Source organism: Exophiala bonariae (assembly GCF_035927105.1).
Source record: "Exophiala bonariae strain CCFEE 5792 chromosome Unknown scaffold_10, whole genome shotgun sequence".
NCBI classification, from domain to species: Eukaryota; Fungi; Ascomycota; class Eurotiomycetes; order Chaetothyriales; family Herpotrichiellaceae; genus Exophiala; species Exophiala bonariae.
In genome coordinates, this window is record NW_027042485.1 from 467,607 (window position 1) to 491,009 (window position 23,403).

Here is a 23,403-nt window from a genome sequence, read left to right on the forward strand (position 1 = left end):
CAATCGAGTGATACAATGATACCTTAATTGGTAATATGATAACAGCTGTTTGGCAGCAATTGAGTAAAGGAGCATGGTTAGCTGCAAATACTACAAGTCCTAGTTAGAGAATGGAGTGCTAACAAGCACACTGAAGAGCTATAGTTTCATTTAGCGTTGTATTGAATAAAAGTTTCTATTTTCTTGATCCCTGGTTCGGTGTAATAATGGTTGGTCGTTAGTATTCATGTGCTTTGTGCTTCGCAATTCACCATCGCCTCGAGCGAGGAAGTCGTATGGACCCCGAGCCTCTGTTTCATGCTCCTCCCGTGATCTTTTCAAACACACCCACTCCATATCTCCCCAGCGCACTCGCCACACCTACAGCAGCGGCACCAACCTTCCTCATCCGCTCATAGCCCGCATTGTCCTCGACGCCACCCACACCGATGACGACGACATCCTTGGTCTCGGGATAGGCATCCAACAACTTCCTCAACTGTGCGACATTGCCCAACGCCAACGGATGCAGGGCCGCGCCAGCCAGACCACCGATTCCGGTGCCGGCCTCGCTGTTCAAGACGGGCTGCAACTCGGCGTCCAGCAACAGCGAGGATCCGAGGGTGTTGGTCGCGGTGACGAAGTCAATGACGCTGCCCTCGCCGGGCTCGCTGGATTTGGCGGCGCGCAGGGCGTCGACCACCATCTCGAACTGGCCCGCGTACGTGTACGGCGGCAGCTTGACGCCGACGCGCGGCTCCGACTCGGGCGTCGCCATGCGGCCGCGGTACGTGCTCTTGCTGTCGCCAATGGCCTCGAGGTACTCGGCCAGCTGCGCCGCGTCGTAGGCGGGCGGTGGCGCGTGCGCGATGTTCGGGCAGCTGAGGTTCACCTCCATGGCGAGCCGCAGGTCTTCGTCCATCTCGGCCGCGTTGGCGATCAGCGCGTATGCCATGGCGATTTCGTCGGGCGTGCCCGTCACGGACAGGATGAAGGGTTTCTTCGTCGGCGTGTCTGTCCCCAGGTGGCGTTGGCCGACGATCTCGTTGATTATCCCGAGGTATTCGGAGAGTGTGAGTGGTGAATAGCCTTGTGTGTTGAGCGTGCTTAGTGCTGTTGTTGTTGATGATTCGGATTTGGACGTCGAGGATTGTTTGGCGCTCTCGTCACCGAGTTTCGCGTCTGCAGGAATACTCGTCTTTGCTGAAGAGTCGAAGAAGACATGTTGGTGCACTGCGTCGTCGTGGCTGAAGCCTTCCAGTAGACTCGTCCGGATCGTCACTGCGCCCGTGTAGGGCGTGTCGTAGAGTGCTTTGATGTCTTCGAGTGTTGTGGACCATGGGCTTGCGGAGTTTAGCAGTGGCGGGTCGATCTTGAATCGTGGTGCTGATGCCATTTTCGGAGTTGTGTGTTTGAGGATAGCTACGGAAATACAGACGGAAATCGATATCGATATCTCTGGTTGTTGATGTTTTGGTTTTATTGTTGAAGTCGTTTATGCGTGAAGGTAAAATGATTCCGACCCTTCACGCTTGGTGACACGAAGTTGACAGCACGGTCTCCTGCTTCAACTGAAATCTGGACAGAATGGTACGGTCTTCCCGTTTTGGTAACCCGCGCCTGCTCTTCACGTGGATTCTGCCAATGCCACAGTGCTCAGGATCAACACTGGTGGAAATAAGATGACTGAGAATAATCAGGTCCTATAATTCGGTAGTGTACGCGTTGCCCTTGGGGCCCTCTTTGAAGCGATTGGTGGGAATAGCCTTTCGTAAGTGCGTTGGTTCAAAGTTAACCTCTACTTAAAAGAGAGAGAGAATTAAAGGCAAGCCTTGTCGACAGCCCAGCCCAGCCCACAGAAGAATAAAATTGTTGATCAATGGATATATTAGAGCCAGAGAGTGAGAATTGAGTTCAATTAGCAGTGACAAGATAGTGGGGAAAACCAAGAGGGATTGTTGGATGACTTAAGAAAGCTCGAGAAAAATATCATGTGCTTGCGGTTGGCTGATGAGGTCCGCGAACCAAGGCATGTCTCAGATTAGGAAAATAGTCATTATCTACCTTGGGTACTCTGTATGACAGTCTGGAGTCTGGAGTCTCCTGGCTTACAGACACTGACTATATGGATGCAGTCTGTCAAACACATCTACATGTTCTATGACTTCAGCTACGAGTTCCTGCTTAACTCCCCACATTGGATACTCAAGGATGGGTCGACTACTGTTATGTTTTGACACGTTTCGAAAACAACTTGAATCTTGAGGTAGCATTCATTTCATATTGGCAGTAGGTGCATTTGTCATCTCATCTCGTCTATCATGAAAAGGCATCCCGCAAACGGTCTAGAACCAGGGTTTGGCTTGCTTGCTTGATATTTGGGTGTTCAGGGACCCCCACCTTGGGACCCGATCGCGAAGCTGTGAGCCCATCTCTCGAATAAACCAAGCTGACTGTTCTCTGCACATCGATATCAGATTGCGTTCCCAACTCACAACCACTCTTTACAGCTTCTGCATGGCGGCGACATCGGTAGATTGAACGTGGTCTTCATCTTCCTCGATTTGCTGTTGGAGCTCATCCACGGAGACCTTCTCGTCCTCAATGACCACATTGATCTGCAACTTCTTGATACCAAAGCCGACAGCGACCAACTTGTGACCACCCCAGGTGAGACCATCCTTCTCGATGGCCACAACATTCTTCGTCAGTTCTTCCATATCTGTCTCGTCATCCCAAGGCTTGACGTCAAGTGTGACAATGGACTTCGCGGCTGGCTTGGCCTTGCCCTCCTTCTTCTTCTTGTAGTCTGCCAATCTCTTCTCACGCTCGGCAACAACTTCTGGGTCTTCCTCCTCCTCGTCGGAGCCGAACAGATCAACCTCATCCTCGTCATCTTCGGGGGCATCCTTGGGGTTTTGTGTCACTGCCACGGCTTCGGGGCCATAGGTGGTGAATGGCTTGGATGGGTCGCCGGGTAGTGTGGAGAAGTCGCCCTCGTAGGACTTGACATGGTTGTACCAGCGGTAAGCATGAGGATACTTCTCGACTTTGGGGGCTTCTTTCAGAGCCTTGAAGCTCACGGCATCGGCTTGTGATGGGGTATAGCTGTAATATGAGACGTCAGCAAGTCATGTTTTGCCCATGGGTATAGACTTGAGTGCGACGTTGCTCAAACATAGGAGTTCAGTGGTGCAAGAAATTGCGATTTGGAAGTAGTCATTTTGCGGGGTCTTAAACCGCATCATCAACACGGACCAATTTGTTCTCATCATGAAACGGGGATTCAGAAGGGTTTGGAGAGTGATTTGACCTACCCAGCGATGTATGAGCGTGTCTGGAGCCAGTTGTTCAAGACTGCACCATGGTTAGTGGGGGAATCAACCTCGTTCTCGAACCCAGGACATACGCAGGAGGCCACTGTCGGAAACAAAGTCGGTGAAACCCATGTTGGTTGAGTTCTGTTATGTGTTTGCTGCTTGGAGTCTGGCTGCAAGGTTCAGTGCAGGATTGTAAACTTTATAGTGGTCGCAGGCAAAATGTTTCGACTCATTGAATCCAATTTCTGAAAAAAGATGCATGCCAATGCCAAGATCACGTTGACCATATTTCGGCCCATGCCGCTTTAATCTCGGAATAACTTCTCGCCGAGTATTCTCTTTGCATCTCCACAATTTCACTAACATGCAGGTGAGTCAAGCTCGTTCCTCTTAACACGATGCATAATTGTGGCATGCAACGAGTCGTCAAAGCCCAGAGAACAAGAGACAGATTGACTCACGCACAATCAGGTGTTTTCAGGATACCGTATTGAGAAGTAAGGGTTCCAAGGACGAGCTTTCTCGACCTGCCCTCTTACTACCGAAAATTCTCGAGGCAAGGAATCGCGTTATTCTGCTCCAGTGACTTTCAAACGACTAAGGTACTGGCTGGCGCCATCAAAGATAGAGCCTCAACGTTCACAGCATTGGAAGTTAGTTCTCGATGGCGCTGTCTCATCGTATCACAACTCTACTACATCTTCTTATTTGGCACTTAACCCGCGCTTGTTTCGCACACACAATATGAACCCTTCTATCATGTGCCTCCTGGGCTCACGGGCGTCTGACGTCCTCTGGAGGCCTCGCTCAACATGTTGAACTTTCCCAGGGAGTCATATCGAGTCACTTGTCGATGACTGCAAACCAAGATTGGTTAGATGCGGTGGCCGCCATTCGGGCTGGCGCAAGTCGCAATCCTTTGCCGACCTTCTGCAAGCCCCGGCATTACGGCCGCTCTTTAAGAGGCATGCTATGACCAATGACCTAAACAATCCAACTTTTGAGCACGCACGACTCGGCCTCCTGCGGAACAGGTGATGAAGCTGGGCCGGGTGCTATCATGCTTCTTTCACACCAGACATCCTCGCAGGTAGTGATACAATGATAATACGCCGTGATGCTGGTCGCTGTTGTCGCTTTTCAAGCTTGCAGTAAGAGAATAGCAGCGCTGATCGAGCACACAGCCTTACAGAGGCGGCGCCAGAAGTTCAAGAGTGATGAATGACGTACCCGCAGGCTGTCATCAAGAAAAAGGTCAAACTCTAGCTCAGAGTCAGCATCATTATGGAGAGGCATATGCACTAGCGGTGCCACCACCATTTGGGGCTTTTCCTACTGGTCGGCACCATTGTCGGCCAGGAGAAGCCCGTCTAAAGCGCGGACAGTGACGCTTTTCGACTTGCGCGTTGGCTTGAAACCGATCAATGAGCTTCTGAGGGCAATGGACTGCATCTCTTTCGCCTTTGAACCCAGCAATTGCGTATGCAGACAGAGAGAGAGAGAGAGAGAGTTGAGAGGAAGAGAAAACTGATGAAGATGAGAACACAAGTGGCATGGGGAGAGATTATGGAGAGAGCACGAAAGAAGGAAGAAGCACGAGACAGAGACATAGAGAGTGGGGGCAATGCAAACAGAGAGAGCGTGCAGCAACCATTACAGCAAACAGCAGAGGAGGAGGAATTGTATCCCTCACGAAGAGCGAGTGTTCAAAACACATTTGGGCAAAGAGTTTGTAATGCTGTGAACTTTGCCTGTCTTGTGCGCGGTACTAATTCGTCGATTAGAATCCTGACCTATATACGAAGCAGAAGACTACACGACTCCGGGATCTCTCTGGCTCTGAACCCTCATCAGCGCTGCCTCTTGTTATTCGGACCACTTTATCTGCAAATGCAGCCGCAAAACGTCCAAGTCAAAAGAGCCAAGCTCCTGAGCATGATATCAGTCGCCAATTCCATGAAGAATCACAGGACCTAACGGCGCAGAAGCAATTATTACAGCAAAGCCTTCATGCTGGGGAAGTCAAGTCCGAATCCGAGGATCAGTCAAAAGCTCCGCTCAATGCTGTGAATGGCGGGATGACCGATATCTATAGTATCCAGCCAGACAGACACTCGAATCCCAGCAGCTCACTAAAGCTAGGCCACAAGGACTCATTCGCGGACGGTGTTGATTCATGGCTTGAGGACGTTGGGGCAAAGTACAACAGAGCGCCATCTTTCGGTTTCGAGTGCTTGACACGATCACGGTCCACTTCGACCGATTCGCCGTCCTTTGCTTCCGAGGGAGAGGCATCGTTTGTCTTGGAAAGAGAGCGACTACCTACCGCGGACCAGTACATATCAGAAGCGCTTGCAAATTATCGTTCAGAGTTGGCTGAAAAAATTGTCCATATTTTTGTTCAGAAGCATGGATCTGCTCTATCCGATAATGGTGGGAGCTCTTCGAACCTGCCTTCCGGCAGCTCGTGTCAAGGAAATCCACCCAGCACAGCGCCGACCTCGACTGGCCACCCTCAGGGTTCAAATCAGCCCCCAGAGCGCAGACGGCGGCGTTCTGGAGATGAGGAAGATGGTGAGGATACAAGGCGTGGAAAGAAGCCGAATCGCTCGCAGGACCGTCAACAGGAAGGAGAAACCCGGCTTCTTGCATGCCCTTATACCAAGTTCCAGCGTTACAGATACTCCGAATTAAACCTCACGGAAAAGAACTATCGTGGATGCTCGAGTTGTTACGCCAGAGACATACCTCGTCTGAAACAGCACCTCAATCGGGTACATAATCGACCCCCGAACTATTGTCCCCGTTGTTTCTCTTCTTTCGCATCGGCGGCACAGCTGGAGATTCATCTTGTAGAAGGCCGTTGTCATTCCATCGCTTCGCCTTTCCCAGAGAAGATGACTCCAGACCAAGTAACCGCTATCAAGCGACGTGAGCCTGGCAAGAATCGGGTAGATGCATGGTTTGACATATACCGCATTTTGTTCTCCGATGCACTGTTGCCTCTCGACCCATACGTCGACAACACGGAGTCGGGCCCAATCCAAGATTTCCTAGCACTCTTTGAGCAAGAGGCTCCTCAAATCTTAGCTACCGAAATCGATGCTCGCATGTTTGGTGATACTGAATGCACCATGGAGCAGCGAACATTCAGAGACACCGTTTTGGAGCAGTCGATCTCAGTCTTGGTACAGCATCTCAAAGATGAATATCTGCGGAGATCATTAACGAATAATTTGTCAATTCAACCCCATACAATACACGGCATATAATCGATTTCTCAGTATTCGAAGAATGACGATTGCGTATCTAAATCCAACCATCAACCCACTTCCGCATCCAATCCGCACGAATTCCATCCAGGCCCTTCAAATGCTGACTCTCCTGCAATGCTCTGTTGCCATTCATGGCAGAAACCTCATCCCCGACAAGAAGACCCTGATAGAAATCAAGCAACTTGACAGCAGGATTAACATGCAACATGGCCTCGAGTTTCGCAGTCGTGTTGAGTGCACCTGCATCGGCCCGGACACGTTCTATCCACGTGCTCAACGACACCTCCTTGATCTTCTTCCCTGGTGTTTTCGCTAGTAAAGCCTCAATGACCACAGGTCTCAGTTGATCCCATGTCGTTGGTTGTGGATTCTGTGGATGGAAGACTCTTGCTGCGGTATCCTTTCCTGTCCCTGTCCTTGAGACATCGCTGAGCGCAAAATCAGTCAATGTGCGAGCGAGGATATCGATCGGCACCCAGTCGATTTGATTGTTCCGTCCCTTGCCCAGGGAGGTGGGAATCATGCCGAGATGGAACGAGCTAGTCACCAGGCTGGGAAACCATTCCCACCTGTTCCATGTTCCAGGCATCTCGGCTGGACCTGCGACTTGTCCTACACGCACGACTGTCACGTCGGTGTTTGGGATCTTGCCATCAGCCGCGGCATGGTCGAGGATTCTCTCGGCCACGTACTTGCTCTGACCATAGCCCATTGAGAGTGGAGCAGAGCTATCGTTGATGATAGTCTCCGGAATGGGATTCTCAGGGGACGCCAGGACAGAGCTGATGGAGGAAATGAACATGATATGCGCAGCATGGATAGTCGAGGAGGCCAGCTTGAGTAGATTGACCACGCCCTGTAGATGCGGTGCGAAGGTCGGGAGTGTCAAGTTGAAGTTAACGGGCCAAGCGTTGTGGATCACGTTCGTAACGCTCTGCTGAAGGCGTGGATATACCTCATCGTCGAGTCCGAGATTCACCTTGCCGACTTCAGACTTTAAGAATGTCACACGAGCCGTGGGGAAATCAGTGGGGAGACCACGGTCCTGGGATCGTTTCTTCTGAAGTGCTTCCGAATCCGCCGACCGATTTAGGCAGTAGACATGCAATACGGTTGGATCTGCCAAAAGTACCTGCAGCAAATAACAGCCAATTCCGCCCGTCGAGCCTGTGAGAAGAACAACTCGACCATTGAGCTCGACGCCTGAATCTCTCTTGTTGCGATCTTGCGTGGTCGCGGATTGCACGATGTTGTCAACCAAGGAAGTATAATGCTGTATTGTTTCTTGGACCATATATACTCTGGACAGCTGTGCTGATTTATCCGACGTGAGGCCGTGGTGCGCGAGGTCGACGATGGCTTTGGTCAACATTTTTATAGTTGGATTCGCGTATACTGTACTGATCTCCAGGTCTGGTATGGTGAGAACGGCCTTCAAGCGACGGGTCATCTGGAGGGCCTGTAGAGAGTCCATGCCAGTGAGGAAGAAGTTATCTTCCTCTGAAAAGTCTTTCGACTCAATGAATTTGCCTAGTGTCTCTGAGAGGAATGGGGCAACTGCCTCAGTGTCCTTGCAATCGATCGACAGTCCTGATATATCGAGGTCTTCGACATCGACTGCAGAGACTTTCTCAGCATCGGCATAGAGTTGATCAATCTCTTTCTCGTACAATTGCAATGTGGGCCGTCGTTGAATGGTTCCTTTGGCCGATCTCAGCATGGGTTTCGCCGGGTTGATGAACATGATGTGTGATTTCTTGACCTGAGCATGACGAGGGCAATCTGCGTTTGCATTTTGGATCGTAGGCCAGATTTCTTCGATGATTTGCGCTCGTTGTGGGGTTGCTATGGTCTCTGCTTCCTCTAGTTCAACCAACAGCGCGGCTTGGAACCTCCTTGAACCAAGGACGAGAACAGATTTGATCTTCGGATGGGCTGAGATGCTTTGCTCCATAGTAGTTGGGTTTGTCTTCTCTCCAGTGAGGAAGACGATGATATCGTCTCCCCTACCACGATAATGCCATAAATCAGGCTTCGAAGGATGTGGGACATACAGATCTCCTGTTCGGTACTCTGTCGTTGTTGGGAACACTTTGAAGACAGGTTGCTCCTTGTCTGGATCAGGGTGACGCAGAATTACTGCTTCATATTCACCTTCTGAAGCTCTCTGGAACTCGAATCGGTATTCGGGGTTGAATTGGAAGTATCTCCATTCGGCAGTCGGCCAGTGGTCGGTAGGATATATTGTGGGGAACAGACCAGTCTCTGTGGTACCGATTATGGAAAAGAATTTCATCTTTTCTGAGATCTTGTCGCCAATTGTCTGACTGATTGTTCCTCCAGAATAGAACATAGAGGCGAGATTCTGGGAAACAAAATCCAATAGCGCGGGTTTATTGGATAGCTCTTCAGCGACCAAAGGGACAATGGCTGCGCAGCTCGCAGTGGTATATTTCAACCCATCCACGAGAACTTGCGCAGAGGGGATCAGACCTGCTGGTGGGAAGATGATTGTTGTTTGTCGAAAGATCGCTCCCAAGATTGAGCCAAACATAGATGCGGCCTTGACTAGAGTCAGCTCGAACAAGAATGTCATATGTGAAACTCGGCACAGGGCCAGCTTACATGGAACGGAGGAAAGAGAAAGAAAAGCCTTCCAGGGGACCACAATGTGTGTTGATTGGTGTGGCCACTAGACCCATCGAGGCTGACCCAGTGCATCCAGCTGTCTGCGAAATCGTGATTCCAGATGATCGGTTTCGGCAGACCTGTTGTTCCAGATGTGTGCAAGACGACAAGAGGATCTGCACGAGCCTGCTCGAACGATTTTTCGTATGTATAATGAGGATGAACAGTTTCCAGAAGCTCCGCCACTGTTGGTATCTCGAAGGCCTCAATTTTGTGGGAGGCTACTATCGCTGAAACCGCCTGTGGCCTTGGATCTGGTGTAATCAACTTACTACATTTTAGTAGATTGAATAGATTGATGTGAGCTGGCATGCTATTTCGTGGCGATGTCAGCAGGACCTAGTACAACCTCTCAGTGAGTAATTCGTCATTCACCAGAAGTGGCAGACCTTGTAGCCTGCTTTCACTGCACCTAGCAATAATGCGTTGTACCTAATGTCAAGTGGCCCTATGTATGCAAGGGTCTCGAAATTCTTGCCAGGCCCAATCGTATTGTGCAGCCACCAGGCAAGACCATTGATGGCATTGGCTAGATCTGCGTAGGTAATCTTGAGGAATCCTTGTTCATATCCTGTGCTCGAAATGGGATACTCAGCGTAGATGGCAGTAGGTTCCTCTCTTGCACGTCTATCGACGACATGGTTGAGGAGCTGCTTGCGTGGGAATTGAGATGACATTACTGTGATAATGGCAATAGAACGTGAGGTTGTGTCACGAAAAGAAAGGTTCGAGCAAGATCGAAGCATGGGTTAACAGCAAGAATCCCCGGCACGAGCCATTCTTATAGAATTTTAACAGGCTTGAGATGAGAACAATATCGAATTGTTTGATGTAAACCTCAGACGCCCTACCTATGGACTCCAGATATTGCCGAACATGATCAACATGGAACTCGCTGTAGCTGCGCACTGAGCAGCTCTAGCAATCCCTTTCGCACCAATAGGCAGTAGTGCCCTTCGCATCGAGACACAATGCGCAAACAGCCTCATGTCAAACTCATGTGTAGATCTCTGAAGCTTGGTATATTGACTCCACTAAGATAGCAGTCGTTGAAGAGCAATTGGAGAAGGTAGACTGCTGGACTTGAAGGGACTCACCGTAGCTGGCTATGCAGATTACGTGAAAAAGCTAAGTCCGGCATCGCCGAATGCTGGTGCTAACGGTCACTTGGGCTGTAAATAAGCGACGTGGTTAGGCCGATGTACGTACAGACCAACGAACCAAGTTTTGCTAAACAGTCCGGTGCGCGATAGATTCCCTTATACGTTACATGGTACAAGCGACAAGTAGATTGACCTGTAGGTAGACAACAAGACTCGAGTTGCAAGTAGTCAGTATCTTGACTTATTGCCTGTAGTATGTCCTCCAAAAAGAAGGGTGAACATGAATCTACATTTCAAGATGATGGAGAACTAATCCCAAAGTGGTCAAGCACACCCCTTGAGATCTTGGCAAAGACTAATCCCGAAATGGATGTAATGACGGAGGTCATACCATCTTTTTCGGCATGTGATTTCTTCATGTCGTCGCCCCCAGAGCCTTCCAGAAACTCCGATTGAGGTCACAACAATTTGTATTTCTGTTTCTCTCCCCTCAGTTCCCACCGCGGTTTAGGATGTGTGCCTGCTTGCTTGATCACCGATAACAATAGTTCTTAGCGCAAAGCGCTTTACCGACGCGACCCCCCAATTCTCGACGATGAATCCGTCAAGGTCTATGCTCGTTCGCCGAGCAATCAATTCACGCTCCATTACCTCACCTTTGCTCTCACGGGCCACGAAACCTTTACTGGGTTCTCTTAATAGAACGACGCCGGTGCATAGATCAGTAACACCTGCTCTATACGCAACTCGAACATATGCAAGTGGCAGACCACATCCTCCCGGTGGTACACACCGGATGAATCTCGGTGGAGAGCCCGAGAAGCCTGCTCTTGAAGAGTATGGGGTCGACCTGACCCAGAGAGCCCGAGACGGCAAATTGGATCCCGTAATAGGAAGAGATGGTGAAATACATCGAACAATCCAGATCCTCTCGCGACGAACGAAGAACAACCCAGTATTGATTGGTGCTGCTGGAACCGGAAAGACCGCTATTCTTGAAGGATTGGCGCAAAGGATAGTTCGAGGTGACGTGCCGGAGAGTATCAAGAACAAGAGAGTAATATCCTTGGATCTTGGTCAGTTGATTGCAGGTGCTAAGTTCAGAGGCGACTTCGAGGAACGGTTGAAGAAAGTCCTGAAGGAGGTCGAAGAAGCACATGGAGGTGTTATTCTCTTTGTCGATGAACTGCACACTCTTCTTGGTCTTGGCAAGGCCGAAGGTTCTATCGACGCCAGCAATCTATTGAAGCCTGCCCTGTCTCGAGGTGAGCTGCAGTGTTGCGGTGCGACGACTCTAAATGAATATCGCCTGATAGAGAAAGATGTCGCATTGGCCCGACGTTTTCAACCCATTCAGGTCGGCGAGCCATCAGTTCAGGACTCGATCTCAATATTACGCGGTATCAAGGACCGCTATGAGGTTCATCATGGTGTTCGTATCACCGATGGAGCTCTGGTTGCTGCTGCCACTTACAGCAATCGTTATATCACGGATCGCTTTTTACCTGACAAGGCAATCGATCTTGTGGATGAAGCCGCTTCGGCGCTCAGACTACAACAGGAATCCAAACCTGACCCAATTCAACGTCTAGATCGTGAGATCATGACTATTCAAATCGAGCTCGAATCCCTTCGAAAGGAGACTGACGTCGCCTCGAAAGAACGTCGACAACGGCTTGAAGAAACTCTTGCTGACAAGAACAAAGAGGTGACTCGACTGACTGAAATCTGGGACCGTGAAAAAGCCGAGATCGAGGCTATCAAGAAGACGAAAGAAGAGCTTGAGAAGGCTCGTCACGAACTAGAGGAGGCACGACGGCAAGGAAATTTCGGAAGGGCTGGTGAGCTTCAATACGCAACCATACCCAAGCTCGAATCTCAGCTTCCTGCGGAAGGAGAAGAAGTCCAGACGACGACTGAAAAGGGGGAGACCTTGATCCATGACTCAGTAACTGCTGACGACATTGCCAACGTTGTGAGCCGAAGTACAGGAATTCCTGTCACCAAGCTCATGGCCGGCGAAGTCGAGAAACTGATCAAAATGGAAGACAAGCTCCGCGAGCATGTTCGTGGACAGGACGAAGCACTAACAGCAGTAGCCAATGCTGTTCGTATGCAAAGAGCAGGTCTCAGCGGTGAAAATCGCCCCCTTGGAAGTTTCATGTTCCTTGGTCCAACTGGTGTCGGCAAGACAGAGCTATGCAAGCAGATTGCCAACTTTCTCTTCAGCTCTGAGTCCGCCGTCGTAAGATTCGACATGTCTGAATTCCAAGAGAAACACACCGTCTCCAGACTGATAGGTGCGACGGCCGGCTATGTGGGTTATGAGGATGCCGGTCAATTGACAGAGGCCGTCCGCCGAAAACCATACGCGGTCCTCCTCTTTGATGAGTTCGAAAAGGCACATCGCGACATCTCCAGCCTGCTTTTGCAAGTTCTGGACGAAGGCTTCTTGACCGACAGTCAAGGACACCGCGTGGACTTTCGCAATACGCTCATAGTCCTGACCAGTAATCTCGGTGCGAATATCTTAACGGAAACAGAACCTAATGCCGAAAATGTGACACCCGAGCAGAAAAAGGGTGTGATGGAGATTGTCCAGGCGTCGTACCCACCCGAGTTTCTCAACCGTATCGATGAGTTCATCATGTTCAACAAACTCTCCAAGTCGGCGCTGAGAGATATTGTCGACATTCGAATCAAAGAACTACAAGGTCGTCTGGACGACAGACGGATGAAGATCAGTGTCTCGAATGAAGTCAAGGACTGGCTGTGCGAGAAAGGCTATGATCCTCGGTATGGTGCGCGTCCGCTGAACCGACTGATCCAGCAGGAGATTGGACGCCGACTTGCGGACAAGATCATCAGAGGGGAGCTGAAGAGTGGTGAGACAGCTGATGTGGCGATCGATGAGAAGGGCGACTCTTTGCAAATCAAGCTTGCCAACACCGCTTGAAGGCGGTTTGGATAGCTCTATTCCCACGCAAGGTTCGCCTTCGAAACTCCTCATCTTGTCCCGACAGACGAACATCTGGTACTCTACCACGTCCATATACTGCGATGCGAACATTTTCCATAGTCGTTGCTCAGAATTTGTGTCAAAAAACGAAACAAATCGCACATCAAGGATCGCAAATTAAATAACAGGATGCCACATCATCATTCCCTACTCATTGGCGTTCTGCATAGCGTGGCTGCATGGACTTGCATGGCATGGCATGAAATTGCAATAGCATAAAGCTTGGCATATGAAATCTCCCTTTTGCGGTGTTATACATGGATAACAACCAGGAATTCTATTTGGCGGTGTGATGAGCAGTTCAGGTGCGGTGCATACAAGATAACGACAAAAGTGATAAGACATCCTGACTGCTTGGAATCAGAGACAGACGAGTTGTGTATATTTATCTGCATTTGTACTGTATTATATAATTAGAGCTAATTAGCTGGCTCGGATTCTCAGCTCAACCAGCTTATTATATATATGTATATTAGTCATGTATGATATCGACCCTGAACATCCCTTCCAGAATCCTGCTTGCCTCCCAAATTATACCCAGGACTTCATTGTGGTTATCCCCACACCACACAACACGCACTAGAAGGCCAACGACTGACTGCACCAAACCTGACCCCCCAAGTACCCCCGGTGTAAACCAGTGCGAGAGGCACGAGGCTGAGCCTTGGCTCTCGGGCGGGCTTTTAGCCTTAGCCCCCAACGTCAGACATCCCAATAGGCCTATCACTGATGTTTGATGGATCAGACTTCGACGCCAGGAATCCTTCGCGCCGCATTTTCTCACGCACCGCACCGCGTGACTCACGAAGCGGACCAGCAGGATTTCTTGGTCGGTGTCACATTTTAACGTCTTGCGTCGCTTGAACCAATATATAGACCTTCGCGGGACGTTGCTGATCTCGGTCTTCCAAAACTTTGGTGATTTTTCTCCTCGGGCGTTTGTTCGAGTTGTAATTAGATGTACTGGAGTTCAGAAATCACACCGCGACTTTCAGACATTGATTCCGCATGCGAGCAGGACATCTGACCGTCACTTTGGCATCGAACAACGATTCTCGAGAACAGATAGCAACCACGTACGTTCGGGCGGTCGCAGAAAGGAGTGAACATTCAAGAAACGAAGTTCTGCCGGAATTTCCAACGACTCGGCGTCTCAAGTCTCACAATCTCGGATAGAACGATGCCACGGCACCAGGGAGGATCGAAATATGCACCGCTGTTGGAGATGCCGGTTCATCTGGGAGCCTGGAGCATCGAGCTTCTGCGCAATATGACGAACACCTTCTGGCAGAGAGTTACTGGCCGTGGACGAGCTGGGCCTGGAAGGTGACTCAAGAGCTAGACGGAAGGTGGTGCTCATGCTCCAAGCAAGAAGGTTCGAATGTCGCCTGATGTCTTCTTGCGGTCTCGAAGAAAGATAGGTCTTTGATCGATGGTGCGCTGGGAGGCAGGGGCGACACTGCATGTACAAAAGGCTCGGGAGGTAGAGCTCTGTTCCCCACTCAATCAGGGTTGTCAGCCATTTCGATCGACTTCCTGCTATCGGCAATGACCGAATTGTTGCCGATTCGTCGAACGTAGAACTGTGTCTGCCATTCGATCATTTGGCCGCCAATTATAATCCTCTCTTCAGTACTGGTGGTCGTTCAAGAGGGTCTGATATGATCCGAACTTCGATCAATTATATCGACTTCATAACAAGTGCCTGCGTGTAGTCTACCGTAGCCTGATCCGGGACTAAGGACTGAACGGTGATGGATGATGAGTGATATGTTGGTGACAGCATACAGCGACATCACGCGCCTCCCAATGTGGAAGTACCGAGTACGGCGGCCAACAGGTGGTATCAAGGGACGAGGTCGGACGGAGAGGTCACATATGTCGTCGAGCTTCCGACTATTAATTCCTCCAGTCGAGTAGGTCCAGGGATGCAAAAGTCACTCTCCATTATGTGCCAGGCACTATAATGAGGCCACAGCGTATTTCCTGTTCTCAGTTGAATCACTGTAGCAGGAGCCTTTGGTCTGCCACGGGGTGCTCGTGCACAGGGGCTTGTATATCCCAGTTTATTGTCATGGTTTCTTCTTTTGATGGTGATGAACTTCGAGTAGATTGGAATAGCAAGTCTGTTGCTGTTCGAATTTTGTCTGAACATTTTCCTGTGGGATGAGGGAATGAGTTTGGTGCCGACAGCCAAAATTCCCGCATGCAAATGGTATGTCTGTTCACCCGCGAACGATTTTCAGTCAGTCATATGGTTGATCCGCAATGAGCGGAAGGCGTGCCAGTGCAATACTGATATTGATTTGTTGCCTTCAGAACGAGAGAGTTTGGTTGTTTCTTGCACCCGCGTCCAGGGTTGCGTGCGTAGATAATCTGTGGTGGATATAACTCATCCACGAGGCCAGTTCCTGAAGCGGAGAAACATCCTCCTCGACTCTGTAGATATCGCTGTTGTAAAATATGAGAATGGTTTCCAGCTCAAACCTACCCCAGAGTGTAGTAGATCCGAGAAATAATGGTTTTCGATGTTAATGATGGTGTTTGTCGGTTCATGCCCCATTATATACCATGTGCCAGAGGTGCAGCGGGCAGTTCGGGGCCCTAAGGTGGTCATGTACGTAAAACATGCTTGAGGTGCAGATCCCAACACTTTCGGGCGTCTGGAACACAACTTGGTGCCTGCGCTTTTGCAACTGCTACCTGATCTCTTTCCTGATGTCTGCACTTCAAGATTTATGCTCGATCTCTCTGAACGACACTGATGATAATTGTGTGGTACGTCCGCCACAGGTCTGTATACTCAACCCGATAAATATGACCACTCGAAATCCAATTCCTGACAAAAGGTGCATTTCTGCTGTCATCCTCGGTGCAAAAAGAAAAAGGGCCTGAAGGCTTCCAATATGGCAATAGGATGATAGAGGTGTGAGGAGTCAATAGAAAGCAACAGGAGGATGAAAGTACATGTTGAGATATACATGTTGTACAACCGCTTGCAGGTGGGAAAAGGAAAAGCTTGCATGAATCGATGACCAGCACCGAATCCACAGTTAAAACACTTGAGCCAGTCACTCAATGCACAAAACGGCGCACTGTACTGATCCCGAAGTGACTGGCGTGCATTGGCTGTGGCTCAATTAACATCCATCTAAGGAGAAGTCCCTATCCTCCCACTTGTCTTTCCAAGGACGAGTCGCCACACCTGTCTCGTACCAGACGTTGCCACTCACCCTATTCCATCCATGGAGGCCACCGCCTGCTTGTACTGGAAAGATACCCTCTACACGAGCGGTCGATCTTGTTGAAAAAGGAAAATTCCGCTGGCTATCATCACATTAATCGTATCCCGGTAATATTTGCACACCTCTTTGACGGCGCCAGAAATTGGCTCTCTGACCCCATTCAGAGGTGAGAAGCCAACCCCCCCACCGTTCCAAGACACTGGCAGAAAACTCCCATGAAAAGTCGTTGAGCCAATCTTCTCCCCAGATGGTCATCTGTCCAGTATCCTCAATCTCGCATGCAATCGTACATGTCTCTGTGAGAAATGTATTGGCATTCGCAGGTCCAATGGCAATGAGTCTGTCTCTTAACATAGGTGATGGTATCATGTCTATATAGGCATGATGTGGAGTAGATAGTTGTAGCTGTGTCGGCTTTAGCGCACTTGGTAAGGTAGGCTCTAGCGCCGCCAAAGTGGCTAGGTGACTTTGAGGGTTTGAGATGACAGGAATCTCGAGGAGAGGTGCAAACATATGATGGAGTGACCGTCGAATCTCGCTAATATTATTGGGAACGACGACCACCAGGTTGCTGGGGTCCGTGTTCGTTTGCGGTAACGGTGTTGAGACGGCTGGGGGTAGTGCAGCAGAGACCGGATTGACAACATAGGGATGTCCCGTTCCTATACCGCTCAGGAAGGTATGAGATGGAGTACCGTAGGCAAGGAAGCCTGAGGGTGAGGGTCTCAATTCGGCAGGGCTGACAGATGGACCCGGTGAACTCGCCTGTGAACCATAGGCGGCTTTGAGAGATTCATTCTCTTGAGCCAGAGCCTGATTCTCACGACGAAGACGTTCCACTTCTTCTACCTGGACACTATTGAGTTCACGTTGCGCCGCCTCAAGCTTGGTAAGGTGTTCCTTTCGCCTTTGACCTGGTTTTCGTTAGTTGCGGAAGGTTAGTCCCGCGCATGGACCACTTACGGAAGACACGTTGGGCGTTTCGATTGTACTCCCTAGCAGTAAATCAGCATTGGCCGAGATTGATGGAGGCGAGATTCTATACCTCTTCTTTTCTTGCTTGTTGGACTCATTATTAGAATCAGACATGGCGAAAAATTGAATAAGATCACTACTGGCTTGATGAATGATCTCTGTGGCGACCGACATCATTCAAGTACCCGGAGCCGTTCGTGCATTGACGTATACGGGTACTCACGCGAATGCCGTAGTACGTAAGGTCAGACAGCGAAAGAAAGGATCCGCAGAAATAGTGGTTTGAGTTGGTGGCTTGTCCTCCAGTGGAATCAGCAGGGCTCAGAGCTGAGGAAACCGAATATATTTGATTGCGACGGCGAGCATGCAGCAGACTTATCAGGCCAGAATCAAAGGGAGATGAAGGTGAAGCCTGACAGGAAGCGTGCGAGCAATATCATTGGACGAAGAGGATGATTCTGGGAATAGTAGCGCAACGGGCTGGTGTGCCAGTGAATTAAGGCTAATGAAAGGTCGACAGACACTCAGCGACGACTGGAAGCGTGAGACATCGCCTCCTGGGCACAGGTTTGGTGGACGGTGACATATATGTGTGGAGAGCGGTACTTCAACCGATCAGCAGGGATTCGAATGCCAAAGCAGAGGCTTGGGGAGGGATTCGCAATAGAGGCCTCCACTTTTTCTTATTAGGTTGAATATTTTCCGAAAGGGAGCAGGGGACGAGCAGCCAACGGATGCTAACAGATGGTTAAGGTTGTAGCTAAGAGGGATACAGCGGAGTATCCCAGCTAGGGTTTGTTTAGGAGCAGCCGCGGAACAGAAGCACGAGCTCGCCTGCTTGAGAGAAGCATTGAATGAGATGGACAGTCAGTAGACGATCAACTCGAGGACCAAATCGAGTGGTCGCTCACAACTTTACCAGGTGAGGACGGACGACCCTTGGCCATGGCCGTCGGAAAGGCAGACAACAGTGTGTGTGTGGAATAAGCCGCCAGACCACTCATTGTACGATAGTATGTAGGTGGACCAGGATGAGGGACGAACCCCCTGGAAGCCCAGGTCGACTAACGACTGGCAATAATAATGCAGACTCGTACGGTTGTCAGTGTCAGATGCAAGATCGCCGCAATCCGCAGGCCGGGACCGCCGTTTCGGCAGTGAGCGAAAGGCTTGAAAGGGAACAATGACGGACAGGTTGGATGGGCAAGTGTTGGCGGAGTGGAGGCAGAGAGCATTTCCGCAAGCCCCAGAAGGATAGTCGTCTCAGATTTGACGAGCAGGGTCCCTCGGAAGGGAATAGCTTGTCAAAGGGCAGTTTGCGCCCATGTTCCAACAAATACGGGGTTCCTCTTTCTGGTGTAAGTGACTTTGGGCTTTGCACTAAGAACAGCCTCTTTAGAGGGGCTTGCCAGGTAGGTCCGCTTGCTCAGCCGCGCAACCAAAGGCCGTCCGGACAGCATTTGCCCTCGTTCCTGACTCGTAGGAGGTGCACAGGCGTTTGCATTTCAAGTTGGTTTCAACTTTCAAGGTGGTTTTGCACGTGGCTCCAGCTAATCAATCAACGTCATTACTCACCTACACGGACTGGTTCTACTTGTGTGGACAGTCAAGCGCATTACTAGTAGCGACATAGCAACTAAAGGACTGTCGTTGACCTGACAGCAGAGCGATGGCGGAGACAGGCGAGCCAAAAATGGGAATAGGATAGACCGAGTACCTAGCTACGAGGAATTATTTGGTCGCTTGTCCAAGGCTGGGACGAAAACATGTTCCGCGCCCAATGGTGTCTGGAGCTGCCAATTCGCCTTTATTGCATAGGCAATCAACTGGTCGAATTGTTGTTCGCTTCGCAGGACAAGAAAAGCAATTGTGGGCTTGGGTCGCACCGTTCGCGGTAAGCGGAGCGAGGTTCAGCTCGATAGAATTTTTCGCTTACCCTCAATAGATCGCGTAGGATCCCTGTAAAGCTGGACGATCGAGACAAGGATGTAAGATGGCATTCTACTTGGAGAAACATGGTGGGGAAGCCATGTACTTCGCATGTCTCTTGATCATCCAAGAATGAACGAATGCAGTGTATCCTGTAGATTGGCTGTCACACGGTCGCTGAACTGTCGTCCTTCGAAGCCTAGTGGCAGACTGGCAGCGCCAGGGTGATCCGTAACTCAACGGGCACAGCCACTGATCTCACAGGGACGCTTCGTGCCTTAATCGTCGCTTTCACCTGCAGCTGCACCCAGAGTTAGAAATCTCAAGTTGCACAGCAGTCAAGTTGCAGGAGCAGATGGTCGAGTCAAGAAGAGCAAGCCCAGCATCCGTACGAACTACTCGTACCTACCGGAGAACCCAAGAAAAGTTTGTTACACTGCAGGTGACGAGCATGATGCTCATCCCCACCATCCATCCTGATCACTAGACGCACACCTACCTTACTTAGGTACCTAGGTAGTTAACCAATGCTGGGCACGCCTAGAGCCAAGTGTCGGCGGGTCCATGTTGCGCAGCACGGCGTGCACCGAACTGTTACCGCCGCTCAAATCAGCTGTGGTCGCTTCGTTCCTTTGAGAGAATGGGTTGTCTGGAGGTACCGACTACCTCATTCATCACGAACCCTGTCCCTGGGTACTTACGACGGTACTCCGTACTGGACCTCAGTTGTTCTTTTTCACCTCTAAATCATGATGGACCACCCATTTGGGGCAGTCAGAACCCAGCTGGCCCACCTGCCTCCCAAGCCGAGTCAAATGGAGTATCATTGACAGCTGCAGCATTGGTTAAGCGATTCTTTCGAGCCAATCCAGGTCAACTAACCATACCCATTTTTCCCTTGTAAGTTCTCAGCGGAGTCGTCCCTACGAATACAGACATCCGCTGAAAGTTCGTTCTTTTTTCCCTCGAAACTAGGTCCGGAGTCATCCTCTTGATTTATCGTGGCCATCCCACCACAGTCCGTTTCATCAATTGCCGGCAATTAGCCTACAGTCCCAATCATGTGCCTGGGGCTTCTGTAGGCTGATGTACGGATACACAGGCTTAGAACTGATACAACGCCTTAGTACCTGGTATCCAGGCATCAAGAACGGCTGATCTAGGACATCATTGAGTACCCCGAAAAAGTAGGTACCTAAGTACTTATTGCACACGTGCACCAAGTACCTGCTCGTACTCCTCGCGTCTGGATGGAACATGGCAACTTTTGATCAATTAAACTTCCAACGGTAAGGAAATGACTGGCATTGCAGCGCCAGAATTATGGATAGTGCAACTGCAGACGGCGGTCGTCAAAACTTTATTACTACTTGCTGATGGTTCCGTACTTGGGGAATGCAAAGACGGGAAAGCAGAAATGAAGGGCTGAACATTGATTGTTCGACGGAGTTCCCATGGTTGATGCTGCACCCCAACAACGACTGAGTAGACTGGAGTCGATCACCAATTTCCTCATCACGGATCGGATCCAGCCCTATAACACAATTTTGTGCACCCGGTGCCGCTCTCTGAGTAACGACAGCTGCGGTCTTACCGAAAACACCGAAAATTTGCTGAGGTTGGTGTAACTGATTGTTCCAACCCTTAAAGCAGTCTTCATGCTGTCTTAGGTCTGTATGCGTGTCCGGCTTTGATTTCATTCCTCCTCATTTCCAAGGTTCATGAACATATGCTCAGATGGAAACTTTCTAGCATGGGTAGCGTCAGACTCACCACTCAAAACCACTAGTCAGCTTGACCAACGAAGACTCCATTGACCCAAATTCGTCAGGCAGTCTCAAGTCACCTTTCGTGGTAAACTTATTGAGGACTCCCCACAACCATTTTTTATGCATATCCTCACATTTGGGGATTCGACGTTGATCACCATCACTCGGCCCTTCTCCGTCTTGACAGAAGAGACGTTCACGTGTGCAGGCTGTTTGCTAAAACGATGGGCGATCCCTTCCTCGTACAGAATGCTCAACCTCGCTTGGGTGATCCTCCCTTCACCTTACTGCGTACGGACAGTCCTTCGCAAGATGGCGCTTCGGCTACAGTCTGACAGAGAAAATCGTAAACCTTGCTTCAATCGGTAACCATCGAAGCAGAGCATCTCTCTATCTGAAAGAGAGGGGGCAAGACAGACTCCATAATATGATCACAGGGTCTCACGGAGTGGTACCTAACTCGACCACCGTTGACCCGTCACCTAAGCGGCGTTCTTCTCTTGCTCCTCTTCACCCGTTTCAGAACCTCTAGTCTTGGATAAGTCGCATGAGAGCCATGATGACGTTTTTTGTTAGCCAGAAACGGGGAAAAGGGCACGCTTGGCGCAGCTATGTGACACTCTCGAAAGCTTTTACTTCCAGAGTCTGGAGTCTGGACCGCCTGTGCACTGTTGGTTTACTAGAGCTGCATTGCCGTAACAGCCGAAGGATAAAAAGATCCGGTGAAGGAATGCTAGTGGTCCGAATGCCCCCGGGCGTGGTTTTTTTGAGCCCGAGGAAAGAATAACCGGGGTCGACTCGACAAGCGATCTGCATTCAAAAGCATTCCAACCTCAGGCCTGACTTAATTTTGGATACTAACTTGATTAGCCAACGTCATGCCCGACTCGGATGCAGTGCCTGTGATTGACCAAGCTTTTCAGCCACTCTACCCTCTTTATTAAACTTTTGCCAATGACAATTCATGCGTGCCTTTCTCGCATTCGGAACGTTCGGCCTCACCGGGCACTTCCATGTCGAGTCAACCCCCTTCCTCACTAAGGATTGGTGTGGACGGTGATGTCAAACCGCAGCAAGCAGAACTGTTTTCTTTTTTCGTTTGTTTCTGGAAAGAGTAGCAGTTCCAATGAAACACTCGGTGACGCCGAATGCCAAACACATCTGGGGTACATCCACGCTTGGACCAGACGACGAAACAAGGATTCTATCCTGGGCCCAACCTGAACGAGGTGTCAGTGCACCAGCGGTTGGATGATACCAAAAACTCAAGAAGCGGAAAACTCTTTTCGAACAACATTCTACTGGGCTCCAATGTCTACCTCAAATTCTGGAACACGGCCTTGTCGACGAATCTCCGTTGCCGCTTACAGCGGGCTGCTCTTTGACGATCAACGTCTGTACGTAAATGTCGACGCAATACTCCGATGTGGACGCAGTGAGAACCGTTTGGCCGGAACTATGGCCTCATGGTGCTTGATTATTCGTCCTCTACTTTGACCTTCAATTACCCTCTCAACTTGGTCAGCTTTGATGTACATGCAACGTGGCATTCTCAGCCTCACTAGTCATGCAGATCATGTGGTTGAACCACCAACGGTACAGTCCAGGGAGCTTAGAGCCTCAGCACGTCTGTGCTTGACTTATGCAGCTCTCCACTGTTGAGTAATGATGAGCAGATTTGAAACACTACGCATAGCCCCTGAGTATACCAAATAGCTCAATCTTCGCCATATTCTCGACTCTCTGTCTTTCTCTCTTTTCGGATTGGACACGTCAAGTAAGGTGAATGACATGACCAAGACAATGGTGGCAAAGCCTAACATGCAGGGACCAAAAACTTTTGCAACCACATTTTCTGCCATCCGAAGAGTTGGAGATTGCAAGGGCTTCGAGCACCTTCCGAGCCTCGCACGAATACTGGCCGATGCAAACTGGTTGTTCTACCACCCGTTCGTCACGGTCACGGCACGGCACGAGATATGCCACACCCGGAAGAACATGTGGACTTTGAGCACGAGCCGTCAGGTATCAGTACACCTTGCGCCTCGAGGTTGGTTGAGCTCTTCACTGTTCTGGAGAGCTGAGCCCTTGTGACTAGAAG

At 50.1% G+C, this 23,403-nt stretch overlaps 6 protein-coding genes across 6 annotated transcripts; 2 read left to right on the top strand and 4 right to left on the bottom strand.

The window, feature by feature from the left end:
* Positions 1–295: 295 nt before the first annotated feature.
* LTR84_001446 (uncharacterized protein) lies at positions 296–1,375 on the bottom strand (the record flags this gene model as incomplete). Its single annotated transcript, XM_064845070.1, has 1 exon — positions 296–1,375. The coding sequence occupies one exon, from the start codon at positions 1,373–1,375 to the stop codon at positions 296–298; it is 1,080 nt and encodes a 359-aa protein (XP_064707328.1).
* A 1,108-nt stretch (positions 1,376–2,483) lies between these two features.
* LTR84_001447 (uncharacterized protein) lies at positions 2,484–3,428 on the bottom strand (the record flags this gene model as incomplete). Its single annotated transcript, XM_064845071.1, has 3 exons — positions 2,484–3,087; positions 3,297–3,336; positions 3,389–3,428. The coding sequence occupies 3 exons, from the start codon at positions 3,426–3,428 to the stop codon at positions 2,484–2,486; spliced, it is 684 nt and encodes a 227-aa protein (XP_064707329.1).
* A 1,407-nt stretch (positions 3,429–4,835) lies between these two features.
* Positions 4,836–6,571, top strand: LTR84_001448 (uncharacterized protein; the record flags this gene model as incomplete). Its single annotated transcript, XM_064845072.1, has 2 exons — positions 4,836–5,027; positions 5,084–6,571. The coding sequence occupies 2 exons, from the start codon at positions 4,836–4,838 to the stop codon at positions 6,569–6,571; spliced, it is 1,680 nt and encodes a 559-aa protein (XP_064707330.1).
* A 37-nt stretch (positions 6,572–6,608) lies between these two features.
* Positions 6,609–9,939, bottom strand: LTR84_001449 (uncharacterized protein; the record flags this gene model as incomplete). The annotated part of the gene is made up of 3 exons (XM_064845073.1): positions 6,609–9,152; positions 9,200–9,575; positions 9,638–9,939. The coding sequence occupies 3 exons, from the start codon at positions 9,937–9,939 to the stop codon at positions 6,609–6,611; spliced, it is 3,222 nt and encodes a 1,073-aa protein (XP_064707331.1).
* Positions 9,940–10,960: 1,021 nt separating this feature from the next.
* Positions 10,961–13,321, top strand: HSP78 (chaperone ATPase hsp78; the record flags this gene model as incomplete). The annotated part of the gene is made up of 1 exon (XM_064845074.1): positions 10,961–13,321. The coding sequence occupies one exon, from the start codon at positions 10,961–10,963 to the stop codon at positions 13,319–13,321; it is 2,361 nt and encodes a 786-aa protein (XP_064707332.1).
* A 3,401-nt stretch (positions 13,322–16,722) lies between these two features.
* Positions 16,723–17,718, bottom strand: LTR84_001451 (uncharacterized protein; the record flags this gene model as incomplete). The annotated part of the gene is made up of 3 exons (XM_064845075.1): positions 16,723–17,543; positions 17,593–17,624; positions 17,675–17,718. 3 exons carry the CDS (start codon positions 17,716–17,718, stop codon positions 16,723–16,725), a joined length of 897 nt encoding a protein of 298 aa, XP_064707333.1.
* Positions 17,719–23,403: the final 5,685 nt, after the last annotated feature.